A 22,211-nucleotide genomic window follows, 5' to 3' on the forward strand; every position below is an offset into this window, starting at 1 on the left:
TCTCAATATCATAATCTGTGTTTTGAGTTGCAAAACTTAAACATAACTTAAAAAATTTGACAATTTCGATAGTCGACAAGTATACACAATTAAAACTGACTAAAATTTTTAATAATGAAAAGAACCCCCATAATCAGTGACGCTGATGCGATGGATGTGCCTTACAATCCGATGGATGCATATTTTGAGGTGGATTACTATGCAGTTGACCTTGGTTCTATGCATAATTGTCCCTCGTTATTGAATTTAATTGTCAATCGAAAGTAATCTATCTGCACACTCAGCTACCCTAATGGAGAGAAATGATAAGGGATTAGGGGCTGAGTTATGCTCAGACTAATTTGATCGAAAAGCTATGTGAAACTTTGGATTTGTCAAAATCATTTCCATCGCTAGAGTCACAATCGATGACAAAGGGACGTATGCATGACCTGCTCCATCACCTATGTGTTACAATGATGTAGCAAGATGATACCTAGATGAGGCAGAAGCGCTGAAATGCCGCATAGGTGGCTCCACATACGTTTTGACTGGTTGGGATGCACAGGAACGGCGTTGCTGATGTGATCGTCGCTGGCTTAATGGTATGTGTCGTTCTCATACTATCAGATACTACTCTGTTGGATAGAATCGTCCACTAAACAATTGCATAGAGGACTTTGAGCCTTGGAGATTACCATTTTGGATAACTTCCCCAAATATGCTCCATTGAGCTCATATGTTCCATATTTTTACCCACTGTGCATGCTCAGTCGGCCAAACCTATCATGTTGCCCCCTTAGATCTATACCCCACATAAGACCAAGGTCTTGGATCTCCCTCAGGATTTCTTGCATGAACCCGAACTATCGTGTCACTTGATCAATTTGTTGGTACTCCACAATGTAAAAGCATATAACGGGCACCAATGCCCTAAATAATTGATACTCTTCAAACACATTCTCCAGGATATATGCAAATGAATCTTCCTTTAAGTACGACATCCATCAAGACTGCACAAATAGGAAAAAAATAGTTTTCTATTAATTCACATAAACAATCAATCTTATTGAGAGCATTAATCAAACTTAAACATAAATCTATATCGGCTCGTCGATTAATCTCTCGACGCATTTTAGTGAAGTCCCTTATATAGCATGTATGGTCTAACCGACCTCTAAACCTATTGCAAAATTCAATTCAAAATAGAATTATTAGGGTAAACTACGCTAATAATCACTCAACTATTAATAAATTTCTTTTTTGGTCACCCAACTATAAAAAGTTACAAAATGATCAACCAACTATTCAATTTTATCTTTTTTGGTCGCCAATTGGCTAACGACGACAACTTTTAAAATTAACATAACAATAACTGATGGGTGTCGATTCCACCAATATAATCCTACGCCTAATTTGCAAATTTAAGCAGTATAGAGAGTAGGGTTGATCCCTCAGAGACTGGGTTTACTGCAAATTGTTGCTCTCTTGACCAGATTTATGTTAGGGCAGTTGTCGTGCCCAAGAAGTTCGGGGGGATAAAATTTGAAACCTGAAATAAATAAATAAATAAATTGTGTAAAAAGTAAAATCTGAAGACAAAATAATAAAAACAACTAAATAAATTTGAAGAGAAATTAATTAAACTTAGCCCAGCTTCAGGCACGGGTTTTTTCTCGTCTTTGAACCTATCCTCGAAATTAGATAAACTCCTCTTTTCCAATAAGCTAGTTATAGCTACCAAGGATACCTCGGACACCAACTCTTCCTTGTGTAAATTAGTTATGGAACGTCCAATAACTAACCCTTACCGATCGAACAACCAACGAAACGTTCGTGATTTAGAACTCCGACAGCTTTGCGTTCTAGAAGAGCCTAGCTCGAACCAATGCCCTCAACCGTGTAGGACATTTAAATCCGGTTACTACTTCCCTTGACGGAACCAAATAGCAATCCCCACTTGGCACGCAAATTTGTTCACAGAAAACCGATTAGACAATCGATCCTTTCGGAATTCCAACTGTACGTCTAATCACACTAACTCAAACGACGTTTTTTTTTGACTTAGTGTTGATTTGACTTTGTGAGTTGACAAAATCATACTCTTAATCCGAAGAAATAATAAGTACTGGAATTTAGGAGTTAAATTGCTCGGGTTCGTAACTCACAGTATTGACGAGACTAACTCTGACCTAAAGCTTAAATAGATTTAGTTGACTAAGGTTTGGGGCATGTTGGTATTGGGCATAATTAGAGAAGGTTGAATAAATGAAAAAGAAATGAAAGTAGGTGGGTATGGGTGACGCAAGGTTTGGTGCAATATTTCCAAAACTGAAAATAAATGGAAAAATATGAGGAACTTATGACAGAAAATAAATTTGCAAGGAAATAAAGATTGTATTCAAGAGATGAAAAAGGCTTGATTGAAAACTTGATGAAAAACACTTGATGAAAGACTTGATTAATGAATTAATGAATGAATGAACATAGTAGCCCTATTTATACTAGTGGCTTTGCCAAATTAAGAGCCACTAACCATAGAAAATCAAGGAAATAAAATATTCCATGATGTAAAAATCCCTACATAATCTCCCACTAAGTCAACATAGAATTTCAACTAATTAGATCTTGGAAAATTCTTATTTGGCTCGCCTTCTTTGCTCCTTTCTTCAATCTAGCCCAATTGCTTCCCCTTTTTCTCTTTTGACCCCAAATTGTACACCTGTATAAAATTCAAGTTAAACATGGAAAAATCAGTGGTTCATTCTCGTAAATTGACCAATTAAATTATATAAAATATTTATTTTTAGCATTTAATCAATAGCTTTAACCCTCAACATTTTTATATTTTGTCAATTTAATCTTGATTCCAATAAATCTAACACTCAACATTTACACATTAAGTAATTTGGCCTTTTTCGCAGTTTTGCTTCTTTTTGTGCCATTTCATCTAGAAATCTAAAAAAACAAATTTATTAGCTAAATTTTATTGAAAATATACAAAAATGGAAACACCTAAAAGTCCAAGGTAATAATTTTGATATTTTCTCATTCTTTTAAAACTAACCCTTAATGTCACAACGAAAAGCGAAACTCTGAAAAAAGACCAAATTACACAATGTGTAAATGTTGAAGGTTAAAAATTTTTAGATTCAAGACTAAATTGAGAATAATTTATAAATGTTAAGGGTTAAATTTGCTATTATGCAAAATTAAAAGCTACCACTGTAACATCCCATACTCGACCCAATCGCCAGGTTCGAGTACGGAATGTCACAATCAACCTGAATATCTTAAGAAGTTTATAATCTGATTTAATTACATGCTTGGACAAATTTCAAAATTTAAAAAACTACTAAACCTCTTATCAAACGAGTGATAAATTCTTACAACTTTAATACCTTGATTAACCTAGCAGTAAATTACAAAATTTTAAATTCAGACTTTGACACAAATATATATACCCAACTTAATCCTCGAGGCGTGACCTCTAAGGGTACCCCTCTATATTCATGAAAAAGCTACCGCGCCATCCCTAGAATCTGGCAGTGTCTAGCTTGGTTCCACTACTCGGTCCTTGAGTCTTCACCTACTCTACATACAAGTAGTAAATTTTATAAGTTTGGGAGAACTTAGTGAGATCCCATCCATCGAAATTCATAGTGGGACAAGCTAAGCTGTTAACAATAAGGTAGCAAGGTAAGTCTCTATACCATGCCTTCTAGATGATAGATGATGTCTTATGAGTTGTATCTATCACGTTGTCTATGTACAGTGATTGCCTAAGGTTGTATATGTGTACAGTTCTATGTGGACTTGCCAGTTTTGTACTAATTGTTTAATGGTAGACAATAAGTGTTTGGTTAACTGGCGTGATGTATGTATAATAATAAATCATATGAAATGTTTGAGTAATATATGTGTGTTGTGGAGAGAAAATTATTGAGGGGATAGATGAAGTTAGGATGAAAAAAGGGTGATTCTGTTAGATACCACTATACGGTGCTGTTGTGTGCTAATCGTGATGTGTGAAACTCCAGGCCTTGCGGAGGAGACACTACGGTGTTCTAGCATTAAGGTTAGGAATGGTAAAATGGAGGAATGGGTGGAGGAATAGAGAAAATAGATTTCTTATTATATACCACCATACGATGTTACTGAGTGCAAACCGTGATGTGTGAAGCTCTGGACCTTGTCGAGGGGGAGGACACTTCGGTGTTTGAGCATCAAGGTGGAATATGAAACGGGTCCTTCAGGGAAACACCGTGACAACGATTATTAGGTTTTATAGAGAAACACTGTGACAGCGGTCAACAAACTCTATTGGGTGACACCACGACGGTGGTAAGGTCCTATACGGCGACATCTCAAAAGAGGTCTAACATGTAAGACAATAGCTTAACTACGTCGACCAACAAGGGGTAGTTTGCTGGGACAATAAACACATGCTAGTCTACCAGGACATTTAAAATGGGGTGAAAGAGTGTGGGATCATAGCTCGGCTATGGCATCATAAAGAATCTGTTGGTACAGTGAATACCAGAATTACAAGGTGTAAGACCCTAGCTTGGCTATAAAAACCATTATAGTCCACCAAGACATTCAATAAGAGACTATACTGAGTAAGATCATAGCTCAACGATGGTGATAGGTAAAGATCACCAAATGGGATGAACTTAAAGGCTGATAGAACAAAGTAAATATTTTTAAGAGGATTTACCATGTCAAGTTATGAAAAACTCGTGGGTATGTGATTGTAGATTTTTGGCGAATAACCCTATAACGAAGGTTATACTCGATGGTTGAGCAGAACCTAAGGATCTACGGATAAAGGATAGTTAGAGGTGGTTTAGTTCGTTGAGGCTTACATGGAGGCTAAGTCACTCAAGTTAACAGAAGAAGGAGTCCACCAAGACTGACTTGAGACGGGCAGTCCACCAGAAACAAGGGAGGATAATAATTTGAAACCCAAGGTAGTAAATGTAAGATAACCAATGGCAGACATTGGGCTTCATATTCAATGTTGCGACAGAAAGGAAAGTTAGGTTGAGGTGTAATCAAGTCTGTATTCTTAAAGGACCCTTATTGTAACAACCTGTTTTTTAGTGTTGTCGAAAATAGTAGTTTCGGGGCCACAAATCTGACGAGAGAATTTGTAAATATTATTATTTAATATTTATGAGTCAAGTATAGTATTATAATAAATTTTGAGTGGATAATTTATGTTATTTGAACGAATAATTAGGTTCAAATGGTATATTCCTAAAGTCAAGTGGTTTTAAAAAAGGAGGTATTGAGACATCGTTTATATAAATCGAGCCCGTAAATATAATAAAACACTTTTAAAGTGTTATTATGGTCATATTAAAATTTGATTAAGAAATTTTGACATTTAAATAGCTAATTAAGTAAAAAGGATGAATCGTAAAAATTACAAAAGTTAATCACTATGAGTTTATATGGAATAAATGTGTTCATTGATTATTTGAGGGGTTTTAAATGGAAAATATGCTATAGTTAATGTGAGTGGACGGTTTGGTATGGCTTTTAAGTTAGATTATAACATTTTTAATGTTAAAATGTTAAGTAAAATATAATAAAACAAAAGAAAAAAAATGTTATCACCTATTCACTTATCTTCTTCCACAGAACTTTCCACCGTTTTTAAGAGAAATAAAAGCTTCAATTCCTCAGGGTTCAGCTAAGCCAATTCCCATGCATGGTAAGTGATTTTGATAATGTTTTTAATGATTTTTATGTTTTTAAAGTCGTTTTAGCTTAATCTACCTAACCCGGGGGTCAATTCATAAAATTGTTAAAATTTAGGGACTTACCATGAATGGTTTAAGTGTTTTTGTGAATTTAATTGATAGAGTATTAAGCTTGGTTGTTAAATAGACATATTTTGTTAAGTAATTTTGATAATTTTAAGGTTTAGGGACTTATTTATGAAAATTGTAAAATTCAAGAGAAAATATTGTAAACTGTTGATAAATTTGGGCTGTTGTAAGATTAATTAAAAATTGGATAGCATGATTTATGGTTAAAAATGGTGAAATTGCAAGTTTATGGACTAAATTGAATAAAAGGTAAACTTTAAGGGCAATTTTGTAAATTTCCATTATGAAGGGTTATAAGCTAAATTGATTATTTTAAATGCCGGAACGATATTAATTGAATAAAAATATTTATCTAGATCAAGAAACAACTTGAAAAGACATAAATCGCAGAAAAGTCAAAGTAGCGGAATAGTAGTCGATTCGTGTTAGAAGTCATTTATGAGTTCATGTAAGTTCGTAACTTGGTTAATTCAATTAATTACTATTTTGATAAATTATTTTCTATTTGGGTATATATGTGAATCAAAATTTTCATCTTGAAGGAAACAAATAAGACCATGGTTGAAAGACACTATAGCAACCTGATGTAAAAATGTACAAAACCATGGTTAGACCATGACAATGTTTACGTAAGACCATAGTGAGGCTATGGCAGTTGTTTAGACGTGAGACCATGGTTGGACCATGCCAGCGTATATATATATATATGTAAGACCATAGCTGGGCTATGTCATTCTGATGATAAGACCATAACCGGGTTATGACACTATGAATGTAAAACCATGGCAAGGCCATGGCAATACACATGTAAGACCATAGTTGGACTATGGCACAATATGAAATGTGTACCAGGGTTTCAATCGTCTTTACAGTGTTCATCGGATGGAAACAAATGAGGATCTAAATGTGATGTGTAAAATGGTAAGCGGTTCGTAATACTATATATGTGTAAAAAAGGTAAATGTTGTATTATCATAATATGTTAAGAAGATTATGCATTCTGATAGTAAGAAATGTAAATGTTATGAAATGCGAGGAATTTGATGAGAATAAGAAAGGGATTAATACTCACTACGTGGGATTTGTGATATATTTTGATAGATGAATGTTTAAACTAGTATAATTTGAAATGAATATTATGCCTTGGTGTGATTATATGTTTCATTTGTCTATAAATATGTTAACTAATGATGTTTGTGGTGTTTAAAGAATTAAATGGTTATATGAGTATTTTCCAAGTATTTGATGTTATTTCATTTGATTCAACTGACGGTTTAAGTTTTAATAAATGGATGCATATACAAAAGAACGTGTTATGGAAACATGGAATGGAAAATGGTGGTATATGAATATGAAATGAAAAGGAACAAGTTGCGTAAAAGATTGAGGAATTAGGTATTGAAATTTATATTGATAAGTATCATGTTTAATTGATTGGATATACTTTTTAATACACCTACTAACCTTGTGATGTGTTGTGAATTGGAAGGAAAAGTATGCATAATTTTAAATGAGCAATGTTCTAATGTTTAATCATTTATGTTCAGTAAGTTTAGGTTTAAAATACGAGTTTACTAAGGCACTAGTTGCTTACGTAGTTGAAAAGCTACGTTTTGGAAGTTCTAATGTTTAATCATCTATGTTTTGTAGGTCATTGAAAAGCTCAATTGGTTGGAATTGCGTCAGAGCACAATCACACTGTCCCTCAATCCTTTTGGAAGTCTTTGGTTAAATTAGTAATGGTTATAAATGACATGTAATAGGTTAAAAGTTATTCAAGTGATTTGGCTTGTTTTGAGTGGTGCCAAGCTTGTTGTGGTTAATGATGATAGATGATGACATGTTTTGGAATGGTTATTTGGTATGGTTGGCATAGGTTCCAATTAGAACTTTGAGATGGTGAATTGAACTAAGTTGGTGTGTAAAATGTGGTGCCTTTGAATGTCATATTGGGTAAACTTAGGATGGATGAATGTTTAGCATGTTGTTGGTGTTTTGAATGTTATTGTAAGCATGTCAAAGTAGCTATAGATGGTATCGCTTGAAAGTTAACGAATGGTGTTTGAAATGGCTTATTTTAGGGGCAAAATATCCTACACATGGCCTGTCACACGACCAACCCACATGGCCATGTGTCTTTTAAATTTTAAGTGCAAGTTGAACCACATGACATCAGAGAGTTACACGACTTGGTGACACAACTGTGTGACACAACTTCGAATAGGCACACGGGCTAGTACACGAGCTAGCACCCGGTCTGCGACACGGCCATGTGGCCCTATTTCGAATGCAAACATAGGCGGACACATGGGATGGTACATATCCATGTGTCCCTACTTCGAATATCCACATGGTCTAGGCTGTGTCACATGACCTGGCCACATAACCGTGTAACCCCTGTTTCACCATTTTTTCATGTTTTCCCTGAACTTTTTGATTTGTTTTGATTTGGTCCTTACATTATTTTTAGGGTCCCAAAAGCTCGATTTAAGTCCCAAATATATATGTTTTCTATGATTGGATTAAAATATTGGAGTTTATGATTAAGTTGAATTATTTGTTTTGTTTTGAATTCAAAGGTTCTATTTTATGTAATAACACTCTGTAACATTAATCTAGAGACGGAGACGGGTTAGGGGTGTAACACTAACCCTAAAAAAATACGTGTAAACTTCAGATAGAGAATAAAACAGTCAACAGTGTGCTACGGGAAAAAAAGGGGGAGACATAGATCTTATCGATAAAATCTGTTAATGGCCAAGAATGACTAGGGAGTTGAAATTTGTTTTTAAAATTTTGTTCCTTAAAGTTTTGAATTTTGTTATATGGCCGTTATGTATCTCACTAAATTTTATTGAACTTACAAATGGTTTGCCTAATTGTAGGATAAAATTTTCACCCGAGAATTGAGTGGAGGGCTGAGTCAAACTTCGTCAATTTGAGGGAAAAAAGGGAATGGTAGTCGTAACATACATATAGAGGGGAGCTCCTAAAGGTTACACCTCGGGGGTTTAGTCAAAGCTACGAAATTTTAAGGGTTTAACTTCAAATTTTTAAATAAGTTGTAGGACAATGACTTTTGGAAGATGTGTATGATAATTAGTTTAATGTGTAATCTAAACGCTTGAGAATGTAGCAAGATTTGATTCAAGAATATAATTAAGGTCGTTGGGTTTTTGTATCATCTGGTACCCGAGTTCGGTGATCGAATTGGGTATAAGGTGTTACAAAAATTCCTAGTAGAGTCCACCAACTCACTATTTTGCTCAATTAGCTCCCAAAGTTCTTTTAAATTAAAGTCCTTAAAGAAATCCGGGTGTGACAATCACTATTTGCTAGTTGGTGACAAAAAAGATAAAATTGAATAGTTGGGTGACCATTTTGTAACTTTTCATAGCTGGATGACAAAAAAGAAATTTACTAATAGTTGGGTGACTACTAGTGTACTTTACCCAAATTATTAAGTGATAGACCCTAAAGACATGTAATGATGTATTAAAAAAGGTAATATTCTTATCTTTGATTAAGGGGGAACAATGCCCGGAAAGTGATGGGTGCTAGCCACAATATGCGTAACCATCCCCATTCTACAAGAGCATGCAATCGTTGACCTGGTCAGTTGCTTTTCAAACAGTCTTGGTCATCACTCAATATAGATATGTTAGGGTTGCAAACCCCTAACTTTACCTCTTTAAAATTCGTTAATAACGAAATAAACATCATATGGACCTTGTTCTCAAACATGTCTGGGAAGAACATTCCTCTAATCATCCAGAGCATCCAAGCTCTAGCTATAACAACCTGTTTTCAGTGAAATCGAAACAGTGGTTTCAGAATCACAAATCCAAGTTAGAAAGAAAATTTATTTTAATATTATTGCATGGTCTGAATTATGATAGGAAAGACGTATGAAAATTTTGATAAGAAAATTTTACAGATTTCATGTTTAATTGTTAATAAGGACCAAGTTGCATAAAGTGCAAAAGTTGAATTCTAGTAGCTAGAGGGATTAAATAGATATGGAATTCAAATTTGAGGTCCTTATAAGGAAAATAGACCATTAAGAGAAGTTAGTAGATATTTATGTTGATTCATCCATGAAAATTTAAGAAAATAAAAGGACTAATTTGGAAATGGTGAAAAATAAAAGATGATAATTAATTAAAAGATAAAAATATCATCTTATTTCATCATCTTCCCCAAATTTTTCTATGGAAACCTTAGCTAAGAGATAGAAATTCAAGCAAGCTTAATTGGGTAAGTAATCATGTCCCGTTTTTAGTAATTTTTACATTTTTGATATCGTAATAACCTAATCTATCTATTTTGGGGATCAATTTGCAAAGTTATCAAAGTATTAAAATTTTTCCGTGGATGAGTATGCTGAAATTTTGAAATTTATGGTAGAAAATGAAAGGTTTTTGATAGATAAACAACTTTTGTAAATGGAATTTTCTTGAAATTTTGATTTAGGGACTAAATTGAGAAGATGTAAAATTCATGGAAAATTTCTAATTTTTGTGAATTACATGGACTGTTATTGTTATATGAAAATTTTGGCTAGGCTTGGAATAAGGATTAAATTGCATGAATTTCATTTTCCGAGCCTAGGGATGAAATTGAAATTAATTAAAAGTATAGGGGCAAAATGATACTTTTGCCTAAAATGTGAATTTGATTGAATTTAATATGAATTTCATTAAATTGAGTTAAATTTACTCATATAGATCCGGTTAGACCTAGTACGGAATTGGATTGAGGAAAACAAAAAGTATCAGATTAGTAAATTCTCGTATACGAACAAGTGTCGAGGTAAGTTTGTGTAACTAAATTGTGTAAATTTACATGTTGGAATGAAATGTTGTATATGTGAGTTGTATAATTGATATATTTATGAAATTAATTATAAATCCGATAATGCCTGATAAATTTGAAAGCTCGTTTGAATACATGAAAATCGATTGGATACAGGGATTCTATATTGGTTGTGGTCTTGCATATGTTGCAGACACACCATAGCTCGAAAGAGCGTCCCGTTATTAGCTCTCATGAGCTTCCTGTTACATGGTTCTTGAGAGCTTCCTATTATAGCTCTTCGGAGCATCCCAATTGGTTGTGGTCCTACATGTGTTGTGGACACAACTAGCTCTTACAAGCTTCCTGATTATAGGCTCTTCGTGAGCTTTCCGTTAATTGGCTATTCTGAGCTTCCCGATATGGCTCGCTTGAACTTCCCGATATATGGCTATCCGAAGCTCCTCGATAAATGGCTCTTCGGAGCTACCCGTTATTGACTCGCTTGAGCGTCCTGAATATTGCTCTTATGAGCTTCCTGTTTTAGCCCGGATAAGCTTCCCGTTTATGTGCTTCTATAAGCACTCCTGAATATGAATTGATGGATTTTACCGTATTGTACACATTGTGTGTACTGCCCATGTATCCATCGATATTTTAAATGATTCAACGGGTAATGTTCTGGTAAAGGATAATATAAATTCAAGATGAAATACTATGAGAATACTTGTTATGTAAAAAAAATTATACGTACATGTTCTTTGGAAACTTGAAATGATTAACACATGTATGTGGAAATGAGACATTGATGAGCTCATCTATATTTCTTAGTATTAATATGAATTATGTAACTAACATGTTTGGTGAGGATGTTTGTGTGTTTAGGTTATTGATTACATTGAATTGGATGTACTATCTATGTTATTTTAAATGAAGATGAATGGTAAGTTAAATTTCGTTATACGAACTTACTAAGCATTAAATGCTTACTCAGTTTTTCTTTTCTTTGTTTTATACTACTCGAAAGCTCGTAAAGTTTGGAACTTGGTTGGAGACACATCACACTATCCCTCGGACTTCTCGATATATAAAGCAAGCTAACTTTTGGTTTAATGGCAGGTATAAGCTAAGTTAGGCATAATGATGAAATATTTTGGTTGTAACTAGCCATTGAAATGGCTAGTGTAAGGCATATCTTGATGTAATTATATAAGCCTTATTAAGTTTGACGTGTGATAAAATGGTGATATGATGGGAAGTATACAAACCTATTGATGAATGGTTTTGAATTAGCATAATTGATAAAGCATGCCTATAAGCATAAATGTGTCTTTGGTAAGTTTAAACACTTGAACATATGAGATAATATGTCATGCATAAAACTTGGTATTGGCATTGGTTTGAAGGTTATGAATGTGCTTGGATGATGTTGTAAGTGAAAGGAAAATTGGGTGAGAAAAGTGGCCTGAAAATGGCATATTTTTCGTCCACACAGGTAGAGACACGGGTGTGTGTCTCAGCCGTGTGTGATACACGGCCATGCGCACAGACGTGTGGTTTGGCCGTGTGTCCCCTACACTTAATTTTTAAAAATTAAATTGTTCACATGGCTTCGCACACGGTCGTGTGGTTGGCTATGTGACCCAAGTTAGAGAGTTACACGGGTATGGACACGGGCTGGGACACGACCGTGTGCCTCACATCGAATGCCCACACTGCCTAGGACACAGGCGTGTCATTTGGTCGTGTGAGCCACACGGCTTAGCTACACGGGTATGTGTCCCCTGCACCCAAGAAAAAATTTGAAATTTTGCAAAAAATTCTTTGAGTTCCTGATTTAGTCCTGACTTATTTTTAATGCATAAATTGGGTCTCGAGGGCCCATATAAGGGACATTATGATTGAATATTTTTGATTTTGGATATGAATAGTAAATGATATGAAATAATTATAATTGATATGTAAACTTCGGTAATGCTCTGTAACCCTGTTTTGGTGACGGATATGGGTTAAGGGTGTTACACTAGCATATCGATCCAACTCCAATTCAACGACATACAGTGGAGGGATTAGCCTGATAAGGTGCTTCAACCACATGCACTACAACCGTTCCCCATCTGATTCCTTCAGGTTCTCCCTCGAGGACACGACACCTAGCAACATCCCACAATATCGTTTTGTGTCAATGGCACTAGGTTCGATCACTGCCATCTTGTTGATCATAAGCTCAATTATTAATGTGACATCTTCCAAAGTGATGGTTGCTTCTTTGCAAGGCAAATGAAAGGTAAAAGTTTTTAGTCTCCACCTTTCAACTAGGGCATCAATCGATTCATGAATGATATTAAACTTCTCTATTTTAGATGCCCCAGACAAACCGACATCATTCAAGCATTACTTGACATGGTCATTAGGAGCTGGGAACTTTAAGTTTTGTCGAGACATGATAGTTCAATCTATTGGCTATTCCAAACTCATAAAGAATTAAATTTACAACTCCAAAAATATAATAAATATTTCTAGAAAATTACTTATTATAAAAAATTACCCTTGAGATTTTCTATATTCAAGGTATATTGATTATGTGGTCAGACATTTTCTCATTGGGAGTTAAGTAAACAAAAAAATTGACATTTGTATGGTTATATAACTTGAGACTTATGTAAAAAATTGACATTTGTATGGTTATATAACTTGAGACTTAGAGCATTTGAGAGTATTAGCTAGAAGAATGTGAGTGAGAAAAAAATGGATAAGCTAGAGTTTTTATAGAGTAAAAGTCGACATCTATCAGAGTTTACTTCCATTATATTAATCATTGATTAGTTGGGCCATATACCAAATGAATAATTTGGTCAAACTTAATAACCCTAAACTTGATAACCGCTACTATTGAGTTGATGTGCATGATTCCAACGCGTCGAGGTAGTGCTCTAAAAAAAATGTATTTTGAGAATTAAGTTTTCTTTCTACTATTTTAATAAATAATAAAAAGATATAGTATCAATGTAAAAAAGGCCAACATTTAATATTTGAGAATTAAATTTTAATATTTTAATTGAATTTATATTTGATGCATAGATATTGTATGATTTTATACAATGTTAACGAACTTGACAATGATATGTTAATTGAAAATGAAATTACTTGAATTTATTTTAAATATCTTTTATAATATATCATTATTTCATTCGTATAAGTGTATATATACTTTTATCATTACAAAATTAAGAAAGAAGAAAGAAGATAATAGAGTTTGAACTCGTATTGTCCAAGTGTCCGACAAGAATTTTAGTTACAACATCTATTTTATATAAATCTTGAATAAAACATTATAATTATAATACCAAAAAAGAGATTACAAATCACCATATAATTATACTCTATTAATTAGTTATAATATTAAAATTTTGTATAATCATAAAAGAGTATAATTATTACATGTTCTCCAAAGGCAGGTCGGTAGGAGCATTTGCACTATTTCTATCAATGTTAAATATTAATTCTAATTTTAATAAGCGATGCATCTATTCTCCACCGGTCACACCTTCAGGTATATCGTAGTCTCTTCGCTTCTCGCTCATCTTTTCCGTTTCGATCTAAAATCTATAGAAGCAAATCAATTAATCCCCCAAACAGTTGTTAATTTCCATTCCTTCAAACACTCTTTCTTTTTAGAATCATGGCAGACCACCCTTATTCCAGTTTCTTCTCAGGTTGGTACAAGTTCAACCCTCTTCAAAATCACCCATCTCCAAACCCACCCCCTCAACACAACCCTAATTTCTTCACCCAAAACTTGTATAACACCACCACCATCTTCATGAGAAATGACCCCACCAATACTAGCTCAATTTTTCACTACCAAACTAGCTGCTCCTCATCACCTCCCTCCCCACCTGTTAGAAAAGAGTTGCCACTATTGAGCTTGACTCCCACTCCCACAAGGTGTGAGAAAGAAGAGGAGGAGCATGATGACGGTGTTGAAGACCAAGATCAGGATCTGTATATTTGCAATGGGATGAGCAAAGGGAAAGAGGGAGGGGGGCTGGTTTTGAGTAGTGGTGCAGCGGAGGATGAGGATGAAGATGAAACTGCTACGGTTGCACTGCATATAGGGTTACCAAGCCCTACCGCTTCAGAGTTGGCTTCAGTTTTATCATCATCATCATCATTCTCGGAGATGAGAGACAAAGATGGGGATGAGTACCCAGTCAACACTCTCAGCAAGGGACAATATTGGATCCCTACCCCTTCTCAGATCCTTATTGGCCCTACACAGTTCTCTTGTCCTGTTTGTTGCAAGACCTTCAATAGATACAACAACATGCAAGTAAGCAATTTTCTATTACTTGAATTATTGAATGTCTCCTTCAAGTTCGCCCTCATCTCTTTCCTTTCGTCTCCTTTCTTTTTTAAAAAAAAAATAGTACAACATAAAAATTAAATAATAAAAAAACCCCGAAAACATTCAGTCTTTTCTTGTTATGATTTCTTGCCTGCTGGGGATCTTAATATTTTTTTTTCTCGTGCTTGAATTTTGAAGAAGAAATAGCAGCAGATCTTTCCAACGGGTAGATTTTTTGTTGATATCTTCTGTGTTTTTGAGTTTGCCTTGTTGCGTTGTGTGGTTTGCATGGGTTATAGGATTTGTGGTTTGAATAAATTGTCTGAAGCAAACTGAGTCAGAGATGAGTTCCTTCTGTTTTGTTTATTTGATTGAACAACACAAGAAATCTTCCTCGTGTATTTGGTACTTGGAATTTTGTGCTTTAGTGGTTGGAAGGCAGTGTACAAGTCAGTTTCTTTTTGGGAACTTGGATGTTCTTAACAAAGCAACTGCTTTTCAAACTTCAGTTTATAGGAAAGCATATTACAGGCATTGTCAAAATCCAAATACCTAGGATATATCATATATGTATTTTCTTCCCAATTTTGTACTATATATTATACAACTTTTAGAAATATTTATTACATTATTTAAAGAAAGATTAGTAAAACATTAAAAAAAATTAAGTATATAAAAGAAATTCTGACCTTGTTTTGGTGTATACAAACTAAGTGGTAATTGGATGAACCACGATCGAATTATTTTTCATTTTAGATAACTGAGAAGAGAGTTCTTATTGCTTTATATAAGGGGTCTATCAATTCGTTTGAATTTGCATTATTACCCATATCGAGTTGTTCTAAAAATAAAAAATATATATCTAGTAGTTAATTAGCATCCAATCGGCTAACTCAGCCAACTCAATTTCGCTTCTCAACATAGCAATGTATCTCACAATTGGAGTTAAGTGAAGAATTTTGATTCTTCATGAACAAAACTTATTCCATTTTATGCGATTTTGATTTTTGCTGAAAAAATTAAAATATCATTCATATAATGGGGGAAAACACTCTTCCAAATACACCAAAAACTTATATTAGGGTTCTAAACTTCAATTTGTTTTCATTAGGTGCAATTTCTGATTATTTCAGTTCAGGGGTATATTTTTCTCATTAATATGATTTGGTCTTAAACGTTGATATAGAACATTTGTTTGGTAGTAATATTATTTTTCTAGCAATAACTTAATTTCAGCAAATATTTATGTTATAATTAAGCTTTTTCTACACTAAAAAACAATTTTCAAGTCTGCTGCCTTTTTTGACTGAAATGTGGCAGATGCATATGTGGGGGCATGGATCTGAGTATAGGAAAGGGCCTGAATCACTGAAGGGAAGCCAACCAACAGGCATGCTGAGGCTTCCTTGCTATTGTTGTGCACCAGGGTGTAGGAACAATATTGATCACCCAAGAGCAAAACCGCTCAAAGATTTCAGAACTTTGCAAACGCATTACAAGAGGAAACATGGTATCAAGCCATTTATGTGCAGAAAATGTGGCAAGACATTTGCTGTGAGAGGCGACTGGAGAACCCATGAGAAGAACTGTGGGAAGTTGTGGTACTGCACTTGCGGCTCCGATTTCAAACACAAGAGATCTCTTAAAGACCACATTAAGGCTTTTGGGAATGGCCATGCGGCTTATGACATCACTATCAGCGGCTTGGAGGAAGATGATGACCCCGCATCTGAAGTCGAACAAGATAATGACTCCATGCAATGATGAATAATGGGGGAAATAAAATAATTAAAAGGTTAATGAAGGGGTGGCCAATTAATCCTCTACTTATAAACCTTTATTGTATATTGATGCATTAGACGATAATTATGACTTACTCTTTGAAAAGAAGGAATGGAAAATCTATGTTCTTTTAATATATAATGATGAACATAAAGGAAGCTGATCATCACTGGATAACAAAACCGGTGGGTTTATTTTATTCCAATTGTAATGTTTTTTTGCCAGATGTTCTAAATGTAGTTGATAATGAGATAGGCTTTTCATCCTGCAAACAAATAAGCTTTTTGGGGTGCATATATATGACGCCCTTTTGCTTTGGTGAGTAGAGAGGTGTTTGTCGATGGATGGAACATGTCATATGAAGAAATTCAGTATTACTTTGAAAATTCGAAGCAAATTATTAACTTTTAGCAGAGGAAGAGAGATAAAAGGGTAAAAAAAACAAACTAAAATTATGATTGTGGGAATGGGATGATTGTTCCTACAGGAAAGATAGGTATGGGACAACAATAGTACTACAACTAGTTCATATAAGATGGTAAGGATATGGGAATGGGATGTATGCTGCAGTAGAAAAGATATATAGGTATAGAGGAATAATAGTAATACAACTAATTTATACAAGATGCTAATTATAAGAGTGAGGGATCAAATAAGAAGTTTAAAGTCTTCTTCGGAGAATTTTCTTCTCGTTTAAAATCAGGTTCGATCGATTTATCTACAAAAATAAATGTGACTAGGGTTACTCGTACTAAAGGGAAAGAATAGTTGGGAATGGATCTAGTTGCAGCTTTCTTTGGAGAGAGAAAGGATTAAGCCAGGGATAGGGTGGAGTCCAAGCAGCGTCGGTAGGGGAAATCTGCAGCACACACTGATCCACCTACAGTGCATACACAGCCCCTCATCTCTGATGGATAAACTATAGCATGAAACGACATTTCAATCAGTGATTGACCATCTCTCTCATTCTCCTCTCACAAAAACAGGTCTTCAAGAATTCAGATGAATGAATGTATACGCAAATATTTGCAAGTGTCCCCAATAGCAATAATGACAAAAAAGAATATGAGAGGGGGGGACAAGATTTAGTGATTTTCCTTTTCTGATCTCTACAAAATAACCCCTCCAACGAAGAAACAGCACAAAGTTGGCTTAAAAATTCCTCACTCTACTGTTCTAGATCACTCTCTAGATCCACCAACAGTATTAACTTAATACGAATATCAGATTGCAGTTCGCCTTTATTCACGTTTAATGACTCACCCTTTTGCCGGGAAGGCCAGTCCTATACCAAAAATTGACAGCTCCCTCCCTTGGGACCATTCTTCTCCCCATTGGCCAACTAGTTTTTTTGGCTCTCTCTCTACAGATCGGTTCTTATTTGCAAAGGATTATCTTTTAAGCAAATAAAGCACCTAAGCACTTGCATACGTGTTAACTCATGCATGCATGTACGTGCAGGATTTGTGAAGAATCCTCTTAATTTCAAAATCTAAAGTTTTATATTCTAACCCCCAAGATAATTCTTCAAGATCTTTGAATTTCTTTAATAAAGATAGGGGGTTATATTTGTAAATGTCACACACATCACATGCAATGCAACCAGCAAGCTAACAGAAGCTTATTATTATTTGTTTTGCTTTCCCTAAAAGTTCAACTCAGCCTTTACTGCTTAAAATCCCTAGGCAGCCCACTTTATTTTAATATTTATTTTGATATTTTCCCATTATCTATATTGTCTTTTCAACATCACTTTTGTAATTTATACGGCACATTTTCCCGTGAGCTTGTCAAGGAGACCAGGCATCCTACAATTACGTAATATATGTATGTATAAAATATTTTTTATATTTTGCTTGTATTCATATTCCAATACAGAAATGAGACAGCTTTGTGTCCCTTGAGTGCCAATCACACTACAGTTTCCCCTGCAAATTCTAATTTAATAGGAGCACCAATCTCCCCTCAATATCTTAGAAAGATGTACCATGTTTTCTTAAGTCGAGTAAAATTTTCATAATTTATAGATCTACATTTTTAAGCAGCATTATTTTGTTTAAAGTTAAAAGTGCATTAATTCGTTTGTTATCATAAAAGACATTTAATATCAATACTATTACTGAATTAAAGCACAGATATGATTATTTGATCACTACTTTAACCTAAAACAAAATCTTGAAAGGGATATAAACAAAACCAAGGTCCTTTTTCTTTTTTACAATTATTATTCTAATCTAGTGCCAGTATAAATCAGGGCGAATCATGAAAGGTGACACATGTTATTATAATTTATTAGACACCAAAGAGCTTAAATTCCCTTGCTTTCCAGTGAAATGATAAGCAAGGTACCCCATAAAATAAAACGATATGACCCTAAAAAATGTATGGACTAAATTGCAAAAAAAAAAAAGGAACTTTGAGGTAGGCCTGACCCTCAAGAGTATTTGAGGCAACTTTGCTTGAGAGGCCCAAAAAGCAAAAAGAAAAGGAAAAAAAAAAGGTAGAAATCATCATGACTCGCAATCACATTTACCTTTGAAAAAAGGCAAAATAAAATGAGATAAAATTATAAAATGGGAAAACAAACCTTAGGATAAGAGGAAGAACACCTTTGAAAAGTCCTTTTTATGGACTATACTAAAAGCTAGATATATAGGATCTCTTGTTGCCATGATCATTATCCATGACCAAATTGCTTTATTTGATCCCATATATTTTGTGGTGCTTTGGGTGTGCTGGGAGAGATTCTCCAAGTTGTAGGTAATTTGCATTAAGATAGCTATACGTTTAATTGTATACAAAGCAAGAAAAGGAAAGAAAAAGGCCTATCAAGGCTCTCCATTTCTGCTAACCAAGGTCTGAAGATCAAATGTAAGGTTAACGTTGGTTCATGCCATTCAAACCAAAATGAAAATGAAATCAGGGTTTTAACTTGAAAACAAAAAAAGTACTATTTTTATCAGATAAGTAAAGCAAAGGGTCTAATTCTAAAAAACAAAAAGAATTGAAGGGTTTAGTTGCATAGAGGATCCTAGTATACTATATTTGTAATAGGTACCTCAGCACAACAGTATTTACAACCACTACCTCACCTTCCTATATTGTGGTCGATACTTGACTAGATGGAGTCACATGACGTTGCTCAACCAACTTCCTTAGAGATAGGTGTTGCGTCCCTCTTTTCATGACACACGTATCACTCCAAGCATTACTCATGTCACATCGCAACTTATTTAAGGGTTAAAATAGCTTATAAATGACATCTATAAATACTCAATTTTAATTTTAGAACTCACATGTTTAAAAAAGTTAGTCTTATCTATAAATACTCATTTTTAATTCTAGAATATAGTAGAGGCTCATGTTTAGATTAGATCATGGGATGGATTCAGATCGAGTTGATGCAAAATTTTACTTCTATCTTTTAAGTTTGGATCTAGTTCGTCCTGAAAAGTGGGCTTACAATTTTGCCCAAACTCGGCTCAGGTAAAAAAAATGCTAAACTCAAACTTAACCTAATTGTATTAAATTTTTTATATAAAAGCAAATTAAAAAATATATAATAAAGTAAATACACTAAAACATTAAATAAATATTTCTTAACAGATTGAAAATATATTAAAAATAGTCTTTTTACTTAAATAACACTAAGATAGTTCTAACTTAGCCAACAAATGTCTCTAAAATAGTAGCAAAATTAATAATAAAATAAAAGTTATATAATATCCAAACAAAAACAACAATATAATAACAATATAATAGCAAAATGGTAGCAAAACAACAACAAAATGATAGCAAATAAAAAAATTTAGGCAAATTAGGGTTGAACAGGGCCTGGGCCAAAAAACTTACCCAAGGCCTGCCTTGTTTAGAAAATGGGCCTTTTTTTATCTAAGCCCATATTTCAGACCTCTATTTTTGCCCAAACTCTCCCACTTTTTGGGCAAACCTTTAAACCTGGATGAGTGATCTGATTCATGATCAAGTCTACTCATATTCTACCTTTCACTCTTCACCATAATAGGTATATCAACAACCTCTCTATTAGAGTTATGTGACCCAAATTCTAAGAGATTGCTTGCAAGTCAAGTTAAATAAAATATATCTTCTTTTTAGAAGATTTAGTATTTATGAGTATAATATATTTAGCATTTATTAACATAATATATTTGACTTTGATTAGAATTAAGTTTTTTCAACCTATAAATAGATGTAGTCGAAACTCCTCTTGAAATCATTCGAATTCGACATAGTGAATTTTCTTCTCCTCTGCCCGTGGTTTTTTCCCGAAAGGGTTTCCACGTAAAAATCAGTGTGTTCTTTATTTTTATTTCTATTTTTCTTTGTGATATATTGTCATTGCTAACGTTCTATTTTTAACAAATTGGTATAAGAGCTTTTGGGTTATTCATCTCGATCACTGTAATGGCGTATTTGAAGTATGAAATTCCGCTGGTGGATCGCAACACCAAATTTGTGTTGTGGCAGATTAAGATGCAAGCAGTTCTTGCGCAGATGGATCTAGAGGATGCCCTAATAGGGATAGATAATATGCCTTTGACATTAACAAATGAAGAGAAGAAGCGTAAGGATTAAAAGGCGTTAACACAATTACATCTGCATTTGTCTAACGAAATTTTACAGGATATGATGAAGGAGAAGACCGCCGCTACATTTGTCCCATGAACAATGAGACCCTCTCCGTTAGAGTCAATTTTAACCACAAATTTTGTTATACCCTAAACTCTAAACCCTAAACCCTAAAACTCTAAACACTAAACCTTAAAACCTTAAACCCTAAACCTTAAACCCTAAACCCTAAACCCTAAACCCCAAATTCCTTGCCCATCAAGAAGTCCTCTTGTGTTCAATTTTGTCATGCCATTCTCACTCATATGCCCTAGGCGTATATGCCAAAGTTTAGTAATATCATCATTTGACAAGGAAGAGAAGCGGCAATTTGCATCACCGAATGTGAGAACCCACAAAACATATATCTTGGCGGTCTTTCCGCCTTTCATCACAACGAGGGAACATTTGGAAATATTTAAAACCCCACTTTCAGTTGTGTATCTGTACCCTTTTGAATCAAGAGTACTCAACAAAATTAAATTTCTCTTCAATTCTAGAACATACACAGGAACGGAATCCTCGCGGTAAATCTAAGGGTAGATTGAAGTCTTCAAATAGAGGTAAAACTTGTAACTTCTGCAAGAAGAAAGGACACATTAAATCTGAGTGCTATAAGCTACAGAACAAGATCAAAAAGAGGGCTACGAATCAAAAGGAAAAATAACTAGAAAATTTCAGTGAAGCTAATGTTGTAGAAGACTACAACGATGGTGAACTTCTAGTCGCTTCTGTCAACAATTCTAAAGTGAGCTAGGAGTGGATCCTTGATTCGGGCCGTAATTTTCACATGAGTCTCAATTGGGATTGGTTTACAACTTACAAAACAGTGTCTGAAG

General features: G+C 34.3%; 1 protein-coding gene across 1 annotated transcript; it reads left to right on the forward strand.

Moving 5' to 3' along the window:
• The first annotated feature begins 14,084 nt into the window (after positions 1-14,084).
• LOC105799514 (zinc finger protein WIP2) lies at positions 14,085-16,884 on the forward strand. The gene is made up of 2 exons (XM_012630113.2): positions 14,085-14,946; positions 16,282-16,884. Exons 1-2 carry the CDS (start codon positions 14,296-14,298, stop codon positions 16,723-16,725), a joined length of 1,095 nt encoding a protein of 364 aa, XP_012485567.1. The 5' UTR covers positions 14,085-14,295; the 3' UTR covers positions 16,726-16,884.
• The last annotated feature ends 5,327 nt before the right edge of the window (positions 16,885-22,211 follow it).

This window comes from Gossypium raimondii, chromosome 9, assembly GCF_025698545.1.
Source record: "Gossypium raimondii isolate GPD5lz chromosome 9, ASM2569854v1, whole genome shotgun sequence".
In the NCBI taxonomy this organism is placed as follows: Eukaryota; Viridiplantae; Streptophyta; class Magnoliopsida; order Malvales; family Malvaceae; genus Gossypium; species Gossypium raimondii.

Excerpts from the sequence above, each read along its gene's own strand:
- LOC105799514 (XM_012630113.2), top strand. The coding sequence starts at position 14,296 with ATGGCAGACCACCCTTATTCCAGTTTCTTCTCAGGTTGGTACAAGTTC. Across the intron at positions 14,947-16,281 it reads ATAGATACAACAACATGCAA|ATGCATATGTGGGGGCATGG; the intron begins GTAAGCAATTTT and ends GAAATGTGGCAG.